This window comes from Zootoca vivipara, chromosome 10 (assembly GCF_965207765.1).
Source record: "Zootoca vivipara chromosome 10, rZooViv2.hap1.1, whole genome shotgun sequence".
In the NCBI taxonomy this organism is placed as follows: Eukaryota; Metazoa; Chordata; class Lepidosauria; order Squamata; family Lacertidae; genus Zootoca; species Zootoca vivipara.
Genome location: NC_142593.1, coordinates 60,115,505 through 60,131,848, shown reverse-complemented (window position 1 = coordinate 60,131,848; position 16,344 = coordinate 60,115,505). Strand labels below are relative to the sequence as shown.

General features: G+C 54.1%; 1 protein-coding gene across 1 annotated transcript; it reads right to left on the bottom strand.

The window, feature by feature from the left end:
- Window positions 1-533: 533 nt before the first annotated feature.
- LOC148684489 (uncharacterized) lies at window positions 534-12,904 on the bottom strand. Its single transcript, XM_088653196.1, has 2 exons — window positions 12,850-12,904; window positions 534-11,089 (listed from the first exon to the last, which is right to left on the bottom strand). Exons 1-2 carry the CDS (start codon window positions 12,902-12,904, stop codon window positions 708-710), a joined length of 10,437 nt encoding a protein of 3,478 aa, XP_088509322.1. The 3' UTR covers window positions 534-707.
- Between the last annotated feature and the right edge of the window lie 3,440 nt (window positions 12,905-16,344).

The window sequence follows — 16,344 nt, the reverse complement described above, 5'->3', positions numbered from 1 at the left end:
CAGAGGTGGACCTATGATTACCTGTGATGGTAGAGGATTCCTTGTAAAAAACAAAACAAAAAACCACATAACTATGTTTTGCAGCACAGCTGCACTGGGAAACATTGGCTCTGAGATGGGAACTGTGAGTTGATGGTAGAATGGTGGGAATGGTGATCCCAAACATCTGGGGGGCACCGGGTTGGAGAAGGCTGCTGTAGGGTCACCTGTGAGTGGTTTGCGACCTTGGTGTCTGCCAGCAGCCCTGAAGAGTTCATTTTTATTTATTTCATAAAATTTAACACTGCTTGATTGTAGAAAAGCAAAAACAACCCAAAAGCTCAAACCGGCTTATGAAAAACAGATAAAATGAAAATTCTCAATAAGAAAATACAATTCAAGTTTTCCAAAATTGAAACTACAACAGACTAAAAAGAGATTAAAACTCACACCAACTTTTTAAACATCTGGGCATGCTTGTGTGAACAAAAATGTTTTTAGCAGGCGCCGAAAAGAGTGCTGCGAAGGTGCCTGCCTGACATCAATAGGCAGGGAGTTCCAAAGTGTAGGAGCTGCCACTAAGAGATTGATTTTTTAGAAATGCAGAACTAACTGTTGAGAAAGTGGCGTGCCAGGAACAGGTGCACTGCAAACATGGGAGTCCCCAGAACACAGCGCTAATGAGCTAGGCATTTATTGGTGAACATTACAATATGCAATCTTCCCCTTTAAAACCCAGAATTCTCCTGCTTGCTTTGCCTCTCGCCACGATGTCTGAGGACCCGCAACCCTTGATCCAAGGACAGTTTCTTCTCCAAGATCTTACTGAGGAGGGTCACTTTCTCATCAGAAGGCGTTGTGTCTACGAATTGCGAGTAGCGGCTTTGCTCCCCAAGTCCCTGGCTGGTGGCCATTGCCTGCTGTGACGCAGAGAGGTGCTCAGAAGCCGATTCCGTTGCCATATTACTCAGGACGAATCTTGCTTCCCAAAGCAAGGCCGTTTCGGAAGGTCTCACCTTCTTCAGCGATGCCAGGGAACGGCTGTCCGTCGGGGAATTTTCATGCTTGCGGCTCCCCGTCGCTTCTCTGCCTGCACCCGGCCAATTGCTGCCCCTGCTGCCTTCTCCTTCTTCCTCCTCCTCCTCCTCTTTTACCAGCCAGTCGCTTCTCGCGAATCCTTCCTCCTTGCTGTCCCAGTCTCCGATCTGCTCCCACTCGCACTCGGTGCTGAACTGGGACATGCTCTCGATCGACACGGGACGTTGCTCCTCGGAGTCAGAGACGGTGCCCTGCTCCTCCCTTTCTTCCAGCGCCTCTTCGTTCTCCGTCTGCAGTGGCAAACCAGGGGCCGGGTGCCCCGGGAACCCTCCCTCCGCGTCCAGGAAGCTTTCATTTGGAGGCGCAGGGAGCGCTTGCCATTCAGAGTCTTGGGGGCTGTTGCCCGAGGCCTCTGTGCCCTCCTCCATTCCTTGGGCTCCTTGATGGAGCGGGGGTCCCGCAGAGTCCTCCTCGCTTCCTTCCTTCCAGGAGGGAGATTTCAGGCTGAGGCATTCCTGGCACAGGGACTCCGAGGACCACCTTCCTAGTTCCCTGGTGGCGGAAGATGCTTGGCGCCCTGGGTCCGTGGCCCAGTCGGCATTTCCCATGGTCTGGCTGGGCACGTCCATCCTCTTCTCCCTGCCCCAGCCCACCTTCCTTCCTCCCCTCCGCAGGCCGCTCCTTGACTTTACCAGGCGAATGCTGTCTGCCGTTCTGTAGTTTCTGGCCACGACGTCCTCGTAGGACGACTGGGATTCAACGGCGTACGGCTGCTCCAGGAAGGCTCCCAAGGCCTGTTGGGGGACAAAAGGGCTGCTTTGCTGCATGCTCTCTGTCCTCTGCAGAGGCCTGAGATCTGCTTCTGTGGATTCTTGCTCCGGCGGAGAAGCATCCCCCGAGGATGGACCAGGAACCTGCAGGTCGATATCCTCTGAGAGCAGAGAAGAGGAGCCTCCCTCAGCCTCCTTGCCATTTTCTGCACCTTCCTCTTGCTCCTGCTGTCGCCATATCTGCTCTGCCGCCAACTGGGAGGAGGAGGAGGTGGGGGCGGCAAAATGGGACGGAGAAGAGCAGTTGGGTAGTTTGCAATCCTTCCGGTGCTCCCAGCCAGCTTCAGAGCCCTTTGGCAACAGTGGAGGCTGTCCAGGAGGAAGGTGGCTGTCGTCCGCCATCCCTTCAAAGCTCCCCTCCGGCTGCCATGGAACCCTCGTCGTCGTCTTCTTCTTCCTCTTCCCAAGGGATGAATTTGAAGAGCGTGCTGTCAGGTGAGTGATTCTTCCGCAGGTATAGATCACCCTCTGGGAGCTGGGTTTCCTCTCAGGCCGCCGGCTGGCATTGTGTGCATATGTTTTGGGTCTGCGAGTGGGCTGCGGGAGAGGGGGCACCCCAGGCTCTTGCATCCTGCCAGGAATCCTTGAGCGCTGCACTTGCCTGGGCTTCTTCAACCAAGATCCCTGCAAAGGTTTCTCCTGCAATCGGCTCCTGTGGGGAGCTGTGCGGTGCCAAGTTCTTCCACAGAGGCAGAGGGACAGCTCTTCTGTTTCCACCCATGACGCCTCTCCGCTGTCTTGCCCTAGTTCGAAAAAAAGCTCCGTGTGGTAGGTGTGTGGATCTTCCCAACTCGAGCTAGATTCTTGTTCTGTTTCCGTCTTAAACGGGGTGTCTGACGTGTCGAGGGTCTGGTCATACATGGACGGCTGTTCCTCCTCCTTTTCCTCCTCTGGTCCACGAGCATGACGAATAAATGCCCTCGCCGACTCCTGAACCACTTTGGGAACGTGCCATCGGGGCCCCACTTTCAGGCCCCGGATGTGTTTCTCCAGATGTTCCTTTTTGCCTACATGCAAGAAATGCAGCTGTTGGGCACCAACCTGGACCTCCTTGCCTGCCCGTCCTTTCTTGGTGCCTGCCCTTGTTCCTGCGGCAATGCCCTTTGCTCTTGCTGCAGCGATGCTCACTCCTGTGCTGGGCAGAGGGCTCTCCTGCAGTCCCCGGGGAACTGGAGCAAATGCACGCAACGACCTCTGGACGGTGGCTGGGAGGCCCCAGTCATGCTGGATTTTCTTGCGTTGAATGTGGAACTCCAGAAAGTCCTGGAGATGGCCAGCAAGGAAAGGCAACTCTCTTTCACAGCTTATGCTTGTTGCAGAAGCGGCAGGTGGGGGCGCTGCCAACAGCTTTCCCTCCTCCAGCTCACCTGGCACGTTCTGCCTGCCCTGGCGTTTCTGCAAAGAGCTTCCCAGCTCAAACGGTGAGCGGATACGAAAGGCCTCTTGATAGTCACAGGGCTGAGTTTCTGGCCCCATTTCTACAACAGAAGGGGGCCTGGGAAGCCGAAATGCTCTCATGGCTTCTAGAGCCTGTTTTTGGAGGTCCCACCTGTGCCCTGCAGTCAGACTCCTCACATGCGCTTCCAGACGCTCCTTTACCTCTGAGTCGATGAACACGAGCCTCTGAGTCATAATTTCGACATTTCCCTCATCCCAAGGAAACGGATGGGCTCCGATCTTTCTTGGTGGCCTTTTCTTGTGCGACTCAAGGGGAAGAGGGGCGAATGCCTGTAGGGACTTCAGCACAGCGGAGGGCAGGCCCCAGGAATGCTGGAGTCTCTTGCGTCGGATGTGGAACTCCAGAGCATTCTGGGCCTCCTGTGGCAGGAAAGGAGACGTCACCTCAGGAAAGAAGAAAGTTGACACATCGACATGGGCGGCTGCAGCTGCTGCTCCTCTCTTGTGGTGGAGTTTGCCCCCGGGCTTCTCCGTTGCCTCTCTGCTGGAGTCGTCTTCATCGTCTCCTTCCGTCCCGGAAGCCAACTGGTTGCTGCCTTCAGTCTCAGAATCAGCCGCATCCTGGAGCGACTTTGAGGGAGGAGGCGAGGGCTGCCGTGAGTGATCCAGTTCAGGTTGGGAAGCAGGCCTGGAAGCCATGAAGGCCCTCAGCGACTGCTGGACACGCTCCGGAAGGCCCCACCTGCGTTTTTCAGTCATACGCCTCAGGTGGCTGTTCAGGTGCTCCTTCCTTTCTGGGCTGAGGAAGGAGAAGCTCTGAATAACAGTCTGCATGCCCCCTTCCTCCCATGGAATCTGACGGGTTATGATCTTTCTTGGTGGCCTTTTCTTGTGCGACTCAAGGGGAAGAGGGGCAAATGCCTGCAGGGACCTGAGCACGGCGGAGGGCAGGCCCCAGGCATGCTGGAGCTTCTTGCGTTGGATGTGGAGTTCCAGAACATTCTGGGCCTCGTGCTGGAGGAACGGTAGCCTCACCCCATGAAATAAGAAAACACTCGCTTCATGCCCCACACGTGTCGCTGTTCCTCGCTGCCCTTGCGAGAGGACCTTTTGCTTCTTGGTTGCCCTCCTCCTGCCCTCTGTTCCTTGAGGAAAGTCCTTGTTGTCGCCGTCACTCGTCTGATAACCGCCTGTGGCCTGCTGCCAGGATTTGCACTGGCAAGGCAAGAGACCCACTTCAGACCGGGAGGGGGGCCTGGAGCCCAGAAAGGTCTTCAGGGATTGCTGGACGCGTTTCGGGATCTCCCACCGGTGCCTGGCAGTCACGGTCCTAATGTGGGCCTCCAGGCGCTCCTTGGTGTCTGGCTTAAGGAACGAGAGATCGTTGGTGGCGATCCTCACTTCTGATCCATCCCAACGGTGTGTCTTGGGTGCGCGCTCTCCCTGGTGGAGGGCAAACGGGGCAAGGGCAGCGAGGGACTTCTGCAAAACAGACGGAGCGGCCCACGCATGCTGGATTCTCTTGTGTATGATGTGGAACTCGAGCAGTTGCAAGGCCTCGTCCGTGAGGAAACGCGGTTTCAGCGTGGGTGCTATCTCAGCAGCCGTGGCCACGTTTCTGGCCGGCCGTTGTTTCCTCTGATGACCCTTCGACTTTTGAGGGGATAATTTCTTGGACGGCTGCAGTGCCAAGGACTCTTCGCCCTCAGAATGGGAATGGGTTTCCTGCCGCCGGGGCGAGTCGCGATGGTGCTTTGAGAGTCGTACAGCAGACCTCCTTTCGTCACCATTGAGGCGGCCCAGCGACTCTTCACCCTCGGAATGGGAATGGATTTCCTGCCTCCAGGGTGAGTCGCGATGGTGTTTGGAGACTTGTACAGGAGACCTCCTTTCTCCAGCATGGAAAAGCCCCTCTGCCTCAGAATGGGAATGGATTTCCTGCTGCCTGGGTGAGTCGTAGTGACGTTTCGAGTGTCGCACAGGGTGCTTTTTTTCTCCCGCACTGGGCTTCTGTTGAGCAGGAAGAGCCGCCCTCACTGAACGCTGAACGACCTGGGGCAGCCCCCACCTGTGCCCTGTGGCCCACCTCTTCACATGGGTTTCCAGGCAATCCTTTACGTTCGGACACAGAAAACGCAGGATCCGGCGAGGAATCATCACCTCCATTACAGATTGGGGTGGGTGGGCAGCTGCACCCCCTTTTCCTTGGCCCCACGATTTCTTAGGGTCGACGAGTACCACTGCTCTAGCCTTTGCAGGCCCTTGCGGCTCAGGGGGAGGTGGGGCAAAGGCCCGTAGGGATTTCTGCACTGCGGACGGCAGGCTCCAGTCATGCTGGACCCTCTTGCGCTTTACATGGAATTCAAGATATTCCCTGGCCTCATCTGTAAGCCATGTTGTTACTACTGGCAACGGGTCCACTTCTGTCTTTGGAGCCTCTCTCTCATGCCGTGAGGTTTCCTGGTGCCTCCCTCCTGGAGATAGCTCTGGAGATTGCCCTCCTGCTCTGGGTAGGAATTGCCGTTCACTTTCCACCTGCTTCTCCAACGGGCTCTGGGCTTCTCCTCCAGCTGCCTGGAGGCCCTGGCCACCTGTGCCCAGGGGCGTTTGGTGGTCTTCGCTGCAGGTGCATAGTGGGGTTTGTGCCTGATCATCTCGGGGAGCAGACCCAGGAGGCAGAAACATCTTGAGCGACTCCTGGACCACTTTGGGAAGGCCCCATCGGTGTGCCGCAGTCCGGCTCTTCACGTGGGCCTCCAGGCTCCCCGCTGTGATGGGATCCAGGAAGACCAGGCGCTGGGTTATCACGACCCTCACTTCTACTGCACGGGTTGGAGACCGTTGCAATTTAGAGGGGGACCGGGGAAATGCAGAGAGGGATTTCTGTACTGTGGCTGGCAAGCCCCACTTATGCTGTAGCGTCTTCCGCAGGATGTGCATCTCCAGAAGATCTGAGGCCTCCTGTGTGAGGAAAGATGCCCCCCAGCTCCAGGGTTTAAGGCCTGTTGCTCCAGGGCCTTTAGGTGTTTCTCTCCCCAGGACCTTCGCCGAGCTTCTGACTGCGGCGACTCTTCCTGGCAGCGGCTGCCCAGGAACTTTCCCGTACATCTTGGCCAAGGATTTGATTTGCAAACTGGGTAGGCCCCAAAGACACATGAGATGCTTCTGCTTGATGTTCAGCTGGATCTTCAACAGAGCCTCTGGCTCGACAAAAAGCAGGAGGGGTCTTCTGGGTCTCACCCCTGAGGGGAGGGAAGGAGGTTTAGGGAGAGGGGCTCGTCTGATGGGGCCAGCAGATGCCTTATAGCTCACCATCAACTGGAATTTGCTCTCCAGAGCCTTCTTCTTGAGATGGGTCTCCAGAGTAGCCCTGGTGGAGTTCTCCAAGCATTGCCTCTTCACCGGGGGAGCATTGCAGGTCTTCCTCCGCCTGGCATTGGCCGCCCGGGATCCCACGGTGCTGAATTCTGCCTTTGTCCATTTCCTTTCCTTGCCACGCTGAGGAAGGGGAGCCCTCCCTGGGGGAGGAGTGGGGAGGAAGTGCTGCAGGGAGTCCAGGACCTTCCGTGGCAAACCCCACCTCCGCTGAAGCTTCCTCCTCTGAATGTGAAATTCCAGGAGGCGGCAAATGCCCCGAGGAAGGAAAAGCAACTCCTGGTGCAGAACGCAGATCTGAATACTGGTTTTGGGAAGGCCAGGCAGCCTGGGTGGTCCCTGCATGAAGCCCCAGAGCGACCTCTGCACCAGAGCAGGAAACTCCCACAGGTGCTGGATCCTTTTCTTCCTGACGTGCAGCTCCAATTCCTCTCTGGACACCCTGTGGAAGAACAGCGTCTCCACTGCCAAAAACTCGAAGGCGGCCCCTCTGCGCCGGACTGGAGTTCGGAAGGGCAGCCGGGGGGCCATCGCAGCCACCGCCTCCACGTAGCGTGTCCCCAGCCCCCACAGGGAGACCAGGTAGTTGTGCTGCATGGCCAGTTCAATCTGACCCATTTGATCCACACTGAACAAGAGGCAAGAGCTACGGGGTCTCAGTGTCGCCGAGCCAGGGTGGATCAGCCTGGGGAGAGTCTGCCTCAGGGACAGCGATGCCCTTTCCCTAGAGCGTCTGGGCACAAGAGGGAAGGCCCCGAGGTGCACCTCCAGACCCTTCTTCGTCACGTGAAGCTGCAGCTTCTCCAGAGACATGCCCTCCAGTGGGAGACACAGCTTGGCCACACCCGCCATCCTCCTGCCCTTCTCAACACCCTTGGCACCAACGGTCCACGGCTTGGCACAAGCCCCAAAGCTGGACTCCCGCGAAGAGCTTCCCGCCGGCAGCATCTTCTTCCCCGGGAACACCAACTGCATCGATTCGAGGATCCTCCTTGGCAACGCCCACTGCCGCTGGAGCTTCAGCCGCTGGGTGTGGTGTTCCAGTCGCATGCGGGTGCTGCGAGGGAGAAACAAAAGCTCCCTGTGCTGCGTCCGGACCCAGATCTTGGTCCTGCGGGAAGCCCCTGGAAGCAGCACCTGTCCTGGCAGGGGGGGACCTTGCATGAAAGCCCTGAGAGAGCTCTGGACAGAGATGGGGAAGCCCCACTCATGCTGGAGCTTCTTCTTTCTCACGTGCTGCTCCAAGGACTCCCGTTCCTCTTGCGGGAGAAACAGCGTCTGGGCCTGGGAGAACCCGAGAGGAGCCTTTCCGTATCTGGGAGGTTGTGGGTGCAGCGCAGGGGTCATTGCGCTCAGCGTCTCCACGTACCTCTGGCCCAGCCCCCAGAGGGAGCTCAGCTGGTAACGCTGCACAGACACCTCAATCTTCTTGGCGTCCTCGGCGAGCACAAAGGTCAGGACGAGCTTCCGGGGCTGCAAGGGCTTGTCGCCACGGAGAACCCGCTTGGGCAGAGGCTGCCTGGACGTCAAAGCCACCCGTCTCCAAGAGCTCACAGCGACGGGCGGGAAAATCTCCCATTGCACCTCCATTGACTTCTTGGCTGAGTGGACCCTGATCTTCTCCAGATTCTGGTGTCCCACGCCGGGGAAACCCTGGGACGCTGCGCCCGCCTTCCTTTTACGGCAGACGGTGCAGAGGGTGCCCACGACGGGGGTTACAGCGAGGCTTTCAGGCCCAGCATTCCTGGGCGTGCTTTTTGCCACCAGTTCAGCAGAAAATTTCTGCCAGTGGGCAGCAGCCTTGAGCTCCGGCCAGAGCGCCCTTAGAGACTCCACCACCCTCCTTGGCAGCCCCCAAAGGCGTTGCAGCTTCATCTTCTGCACATGCAATTCCAGGTGGTTGCGGAAGCTCTGCTGGAGGAAGAAGTCCTGCACCAGGACATGGGCTGAGACCCCCATCGGCCTCAGGTGAGGCAGAGGAGGTGGCTCACATACAAGGTACCTGAGCGACCTCTGGACAAGGACTGGGAAGCCCCACTCGTGCTGGAGCCTCTTCCTGCTGATGTGACGCTCCAGAGCTTCTGCCTCCGTTCGCGGAAGGATCGTTACCTGCACTCCGCTGAAGATGAAGGCTGTCCTTCTCCTCCCGAGAGGTCCAGGGGGCCTCATTGCCCTAAGTGCCTCTGCGTAGCGGGTGCCCAGCCCCCACAAGGATGCCAGGTGGCTGCATTTCACCGCCACTTCGATCCGGCTCATCTGCTCTGCAAACGCCATGAGAGGCAAGGGTCTGCGCGGTAGCAAAGGCTTGTGGCCCGGGCGGATGACCTTGGGGAGAGGCCTCTTCAGAACAAGGAGCATGCATCTCCAGGAGACTCGGACGGCAGCAGGGAAGACCTCCAAGTTCATCTCCAGACTCTTCTTTGCAAGGTGGGGTCGCAGGACCACCTCTGTCTTGGCCAGTTGAGTGGGAAGGAGCAGCGGTGGGGCTGGAGCAACCATCCTCTGGGCCTTCTGCCTTCTCTGCTGACCGACAGCACAGGGCTCGGGGCCCGTTCTGTTGCCAAGCTGACCCTGTGGGTAGAGGAGCTTCATGGAGTCGAGGACTCTCTGGGGAAGTGTCCAGCGCTGGTGGACGATCCTTTTCTGCACATTCTTCTCCAGCTCTCCCCGGACGGCCCTGCTGAGGAAAGAGAGCTCGGGTGTGGAAATGGACACCTCAACAACCCTGGCGTTCCAGGGGCGAACCTGGTGGCAGGTTGATAGGAGGACCTGAAGGGACCTTTGAACGAGCCCCGGGAGCCCCCAGGCGTGTTGCAGAGTCTTCCTTCTGACATGCCACTCCAGCTCCTCTCGGGCCTTCGGACAGAGGAACCGAATCTGTGTAGAGGCAAAGCCGAACGCTGCAGATCTTCTGGGCAAGGAGAAGGAGGGCGCTGGAAACACAGCGTCCGGGAACAGCTGGGCAAGGGACTTATGGTACAGAGAGGGCAGCCCCAAGTGATAGGTCAACTTCTTGTGGGTAATGTTGAGCTGGATGTGACCAAGAGCTTGCAGGTCCAGGAAATGGATCTGCTGGGATCTTGGCTCTGGAGGTCTCAACCTGGGCAGGATGACTTTGGGGAGCGCAGGCTTGGGGGCTTGGGGGGAGGCTTTCCGAAACAGCTGGATTTTAGGAGCAGCCACACCCAGCTGCATCTCAAGGGCTCTCTTGGCCAAATTCCTCTGCAACGCCTGCTGCTTCCGGGCACAGCTCAGCGCTGAGCAACTCTCCTTTGCAAGCTTCTTGGAGGAGCTCGGCGTCCTCTTCTTCTGAGGGAATGCAGCCGTCTCTCTGGGCTGTGAAGGGGGCTTCATGTGCTTGAGGGCCTCCTGTACCTTCTGGGGCAGCTGCCAGTGCTTCATCTGGACCATTTTCTTCAGGTGGAGCTCCAGCTTCTTCTTTGCACTCTCAGCCACAAAGGAGAGGGCTTGGGGAACCGTCACCACAGTAACAGCCCCAGGGCCCCGCTGGGGCGCAGGACGCGGAGCAGAGGGCACGAAGCCTCGGAGGGACCTGAGGAGGACTGGGGGCAGGCCCAGAAGGTGCTGCACCCTCTTCCCCAGCAGGTGCGATTCCAAACTTGCTACTACGGCCTTGTCCAGAAAGGAGATGTCAGCTGCTGTAAACATCAACGCCTGGGCCCTGCTGGAAGATGGGTCCGTCATGCTATGGGGGGATTCTCTCCTTCCCCCTTGAGGTGCCATCGTTTTGCGTCCCCTGCCATGGCTGGCCTCACTGGGCGAGCTCTGCGAATACATTCTCATCCGGAGAAAGAAACTCTCTGTCTCTCTGTGGCTCGTCTGGGACGCCGCAGAGCTCTTGACCCAGCCGGAGTCCCTACGGCGCTTCTGCGGTTTATGGGGAACCCGGCAGCACCTGCAAGATTTGCCGCCCTCCAAGCTGCTTAAAGACCACTCGGACAGGTCGGAAGCAGACTCCGTCCAGGTCATCTGTAACGTCTCATGCGTAGTGGAAGAGAGGAGGACTTCTTCCTCCTGTCCGCCTCGGTTGCCAGAACGGCGGCTGCTTCCCCTCGAACCCTCGGAAACACGCTCTGCGATGGACAAGGTTTTCTCCCTATCCTCCACCAGGGGGGGACGTAGAGGCCTGCTGCACGAAGCTGGTCTTGTCGGGGTGAGGGGAGCACCTCCAGAGATGGGGTCAGGCGCGCTGGCACTCTGTGGGAAGGAATCAGGAGTGTCAAGCGGAAGCGGGCGCCCCACACAAGGCCCATGGGAGTGCGGGGCTCGGAGGTCGGGAAAACTGTGGCCATCTGCTCTGCCGCCACCCATCAGCTGCGAGGCCTCCTGAGCTGCTTGCTCACACACCTTGCAGGCCACGTCATCGCACAGCAGTTGGCGGACAGAGCTCCCGGGAGCCCCCTGGGTGACGCCGTCTGGTAGCCAGCCAAACACCTTGCGCTTGATACCTGCGATGGGAAGAAAGGCTTTATTAGATTTCTAGACCACCGTTATCTTCCAAGGATCTCAAGGTAACTGTCCAGGGGTCCTTTACCTTTACCTGTCAGGTAAGGCTGGGGGATATCCGGTTCCCAACATTGTGACAGGTAAAGGTAAAGGACCCCTGGACAGTTACATCCAGACAAAGGGGACTATGGGGTTGCGGCGCTCATCTCGCTTTCAGGCCAAGGGAGCCGGTGTTTCTCCGCAGACAGCTTTCCAGGTCATGTGGCCAGCAGGACTAAACCGCTTCTGGTGCAACGGGACACCATGACGGAAACCAGAGCGCACGGAAACACCATTTATCTTCCCACCACAGTGGTACCTATTTATCTACTCGCACTGGTGTGCTTTTGTACTGCTAGGTTGGCAGGAGCTGGGACAGAGCAACGGGAGCTCACTCTGTTGTGAGGATTTGAACCGCCGACCTTCTGATCGGCAAGCCCAAGAGGCTCGGTGGTTTAGACCACAGTGCCACCAGCTGTGATAGATCAGCATTGTGATAGATGACCAGCTAAATATCAGTGATATTCTGATTTATCACTATGTCTGAAACAAGGATGGCTTCATGGTTTCCCTTGCATCATGATTTTTGTGTTACGAAACCTAAACTGAATAACTGTGCTGCGGAAAGCATGCTGAGGAGACTACACGTGCTGAGTATAATTAGGAGAATTGTTTTAATTAAAGAAAGTAACAGAAGTTACATTAACTCTACAAAACATTACAAAAACATGACCCATCCAGTGACTCCCCCACCAGGGTACTGAGAGAGGCGCACAATGCTCCTTATATACTACAGTGGTGCCTCGCTAGACGAATTTAATTCGTTCCACGGGTCTTTTCTTATAACGAAAAATTCGTCTAGTGAATCCCATAGGAATGCATTGAATTTTTTTGAATTTATTTTTTTTGCTCATAGGAACGCATTAATTGAATTTAAATGCATTCCTATGGGAAACCGTGATTCGCTAGACGAATTTTTCATTAAATGAATTCGTCTAGCGAGGCAACCTCCGCTCGAAAAATCCTTTCGTTAAGCGGAAATTTCGTTAAGCAGGGCATTCGTTAAGCGAGGCACCACTGTATCCCCAATTGCTGTCACAGCTTAATTCACACAAACTTGACATCACCTGCAGTACTGCTGCCTCACAGCTGCAAAACTAGTTCATGACATTTACTTCTGACTTTTAAAGAGATACACATCTTGTGAAATAATAATAAACCTTAAACCATTCAACATTTTGCAGGAGGCGGGGGGGGGGAGCTAAGGCAGCAGAGTTAACAGGCTGTAGGAATTGAGAGCAGCAATGGTTGGCTTCATGGTTTTCCCCACATTGTCCTTTTCGCACACATTGTCCTTTTCACACACACAAATCATGATTTGCAATATATTGCTAGGTCAAAAACCAATATCATGATATGGACCTCAAAACGGTTTTGGATGAGACATCGATATATCGCCCAGCCCTGGAGGTAGGTTAGGCTAAGACAGGCATCCCCAAACTGCGGCCCTCCAGATGTTTTAGCCTACAACTCCCATGATCCCTAGATAATAGGACCAGTGGTCAGGGATGATGGGAATTGTAGTCCAAAACATCTGGAGGGAAGAAGTTTGGGGGTGCCTGGGCTAAGAGATGGTGACTGGCCCAAGGTCACCCAGTGAGTTTTGTGGCTGAGTGGGGATTCGAACCCTGCTCTCCCAGGTCAAAGTCCAACACTCTGTTACGCCACACTGGGGGCTCCTGCTCCTGGTTAACGACGCCTTTCTGCAGTTTTGTCATGGTGAATTTTCTTTCTTTCAAACTTTGTTACGGTAAGTAATCAAGAGAGTTCACAACAAAGCAAAGAAACAGGTGGCAACTTCCTGTTATAGATCCATAGGATATGGTTGGATACAACCTCGGGACGTGAAGAGATTTGATCGAAAGCCAAACAAAATGAAAAATAAAAATAAGGATACTTGTTCCCCTGCAGGAATGGAGATTGGCATGTAACCAGTACCAAATAAAGCCAAATTTGGTGGGGACGTGCCAGCCCTCAGTTTCTTTCTCATGTGTCAGAAACAGGGCGGCAAAGTCCATTGGATTGGTGGTGTCTCGTGAAACACCCGTAGAAAACACAAACACTTGTTCTTCCCTCCCTCACTCTTTCCTTTATTTCTATTCTCGCTTAGTTTCTTCTGTTTTTGTACTTATTCCATCTGTATCTTCTGCCATTGCAATTTTACAGAGTTATGGGGAAAGCTTAATAAAAAATATTAAAGGCTAAAAGAAAGAAAGAAAGAAAGAAAGAAAGAAAGAAAGAAAGAAAGAAAGAAAGAAAGAAAGAAAGAAAGAAAGAAAGAGATAACCGATGCCTTATTGAGCGGGGTGGGGGTGGGGGGTTGAAATATCTGGCCCTTCTCCACCCCTGCCATCAATCCGTGTTCGTGAAGTAGGGTAGCTGCCCCCTAAAAAATAACAAGATCCACCACAAAGCACCGTCTCCCAGCCTTGGCTGGTAAATAGCAATGGGTTCCTATTAGTTCCTATTAGTTCCAATGGTTCCAATGGTTCCTATTAGTTCCTTTTCTTTCTTTTTTTAAAAAGTCCACGTGAAATTTTATGATAATAATGATTATATATTATGGTGGTGGTGGTGATCATGATGACGATACATTAAATTGATTAGTCACTTTTTGCCATGGCAACTCACAGGGAATTGCAATATTTTATTTTATTATTATTTTTTATTCAGTTTTACACTACATATTTAAATTCAAACATTAAACATAATCATTAACATTTAGGATTCCCTGAATCCTTGGAGTTCCCTCCCCCCCTTCCATGGTTTCCATTTTCAATCTTTTTCGACTGTGCATCATATATTTTCTCTATTTTTCTTAAAATAATCCATTTTTACCTTAGTTTGCAGTACAATACAAGCATTACTCAAATCCTGCCAAAGTTTTTAGTTGTTTGCAGTGTTGTCTTAGGCAATTTGTAGATTTCTCCCATTCCTTATTAAAGTTCCTCTCTTCCTGGTTTCTGATGGACTACCCCGAAATCACAAAAATTATGGGGAATTAAAAGAGGAATGTTTTTGCCTGGCGCCTAAACATATGACAAGGGCACCAGGTGACCCACCATGGAAAAAGCTGTATTTTAAGTGTGAATTTCTTCCAGTATGTACATTTCTATGTGATTTTGCTGGATAGAATTTTTATCCCGAATAAAATGGGAGAAGCGCAGATCTCAAAGAGAGGCTCCGCTTTCCTTCTCCTGCCGCTTCTCGCCAAGGGTGAATGAGGCAGGATCGCCTTGGAATGCAAACGGAATCGAAATTCTCCCTTCTTCCCACGACCAGCTTGGCAACGTCTGCACACCCAAGGAAAGGAGCTGCGGCTAAGAAGCTGGAAGGAGACTTCTTACCTTCCACAATCATCTTCTCCCAGTCTGTGACCTTCTGAAAAAACTGCAATGAAGGAAGAAACATAAGCAGAGAGAGGTGTATGGCTTGGCAGGAAACAAGAGAATAATAATAATAATAATAATAATAATAATAATAATAATAATAATAATTTATTATTTATACCCCACCCATCTGGCTGGGTTTCCCCAGCCACTCTGGGCGGCTTCCAACAGAAACATTAAAATACACTAATTTCTTAAACATCAAAAGCCTCCCTAAACAGGGCTGCCTTCAGATGTCTTCTAAAAATCTGGTAGCTGTTTTCCTTTTTGACATCTGATGGGAGGGCGTTCTACAGGGCGGGTGCTACTACCGAGAAAGCCCTCTGCCTGGTTCCCTGCAACTTGGCTTCTCGCAATGAGCGAACCGCCAGAAGGCCCTCGGCGCTGGACCTCAGTGTCCAGGCAGAACGTTGGGGGTGGAGACGCTCCTTTAGGTATACTGGACCAAGGCCGTTTAGGGCTTTAAAGGTCAGCACCAACACTTTGAACTGTGCTCGGAAACGTACTGAACAGGAAGCCTCTGCCTTTGTTTCTCCTCACAGCCCTCCCCATCCCAAAAGACTTCTTAACCTACATCAGTGGTTTTCAATCAGTGTGCCGTGGCACGTTAGGGTGCCTTGAATGGTGGTCAGGGGTGCCGGGGGCAGCAGTCCCTCTTTCCTTCCCTTGCTCCTCTGATGCCCTCTCGCATCTCTGCCTCCCAAGGGCTTGCACAGCTGTTTGTTGCAGCAGCCCTGGCTACAAGCTCCCCAGAGGAATGGTGCATCTGGGGCTGGCCATGGGGTGCTGGGTGCCAGGAGTTGAGGCAGCCTTGGAGTAAGCCAGCAAGTGGGTGAGGGAGCCCAGCCAGCCAGTCCACCAACCCTTGCTGTTGCGAATGGACAGACAAGTCCCAGGCCCCTGTGGGGCAGTGTGAGGAGGCACCTTTCTTTGGGGCAGGGGGGGGGGCAGCTCGGAGACCAGGGGTAGAGGCTGTTCAGAGGACTTTCAAGGAGAGGGGAGAAGAGAGGAGCTCCCCAAGGGAGGGTGTTTCATAAGGGTGAGGGGCTGCCAGCTCTGCAGGCAAGAGGGGGACATAACTGGGCTCCTGAGCCCCACAGGGGTGCCACAGAAAGAATGGAGTTGGTTAAGGGAGCCGTGGACTCTGATCGATATCATTTGTTGTCTCCCTCCCCCCCCCAAAAAACAAAAACAGAGCGCTTCCAGGTCACCAGTTTATTAAGCATTCATCCTGATTTGTTCCTGGGGAGGTTAAATGAGGTTTCATCAAGTCTCATCCTGCATTTCCATTGTGTTTCCCATTCACTTTCCTTCCTGCAAAAGGAACGCAATCTTTCGGGGGAAGCAGGATTCGTTGCACAAGGGTTCCAAATTGTGCAACTGCAATATGCTAGTATGTGATGGAACCCCACCGAAAAATAGCAACATGTCGGGGCTTCGCACATCTCGGCGCGCACACTAAGCATGTCTAGGAGTTTATGCCCCCGCACACCCCAGCTCTCTGATCAAACCCACCTGTCAGTGTTCCTTTTGGCCCAAGGCTGCACACAACCTGCACAGCCATGAACTCCCACGCTAACACACCACCCAGTACTGAGCAAGCAATTAAGCCTGCTGCATTTTTAAATCTTCCAAGTTTCTAGATCTCATGAGAACTTTGAGTAAAGTTTGATGAAAAGGTTGGCAATGCCTCATTCCCACACCCTGTTTTATACAGCAAAATCAGCACAAATTATATTTTCACTTCCTCACCCCTTTCCTAATTCTGG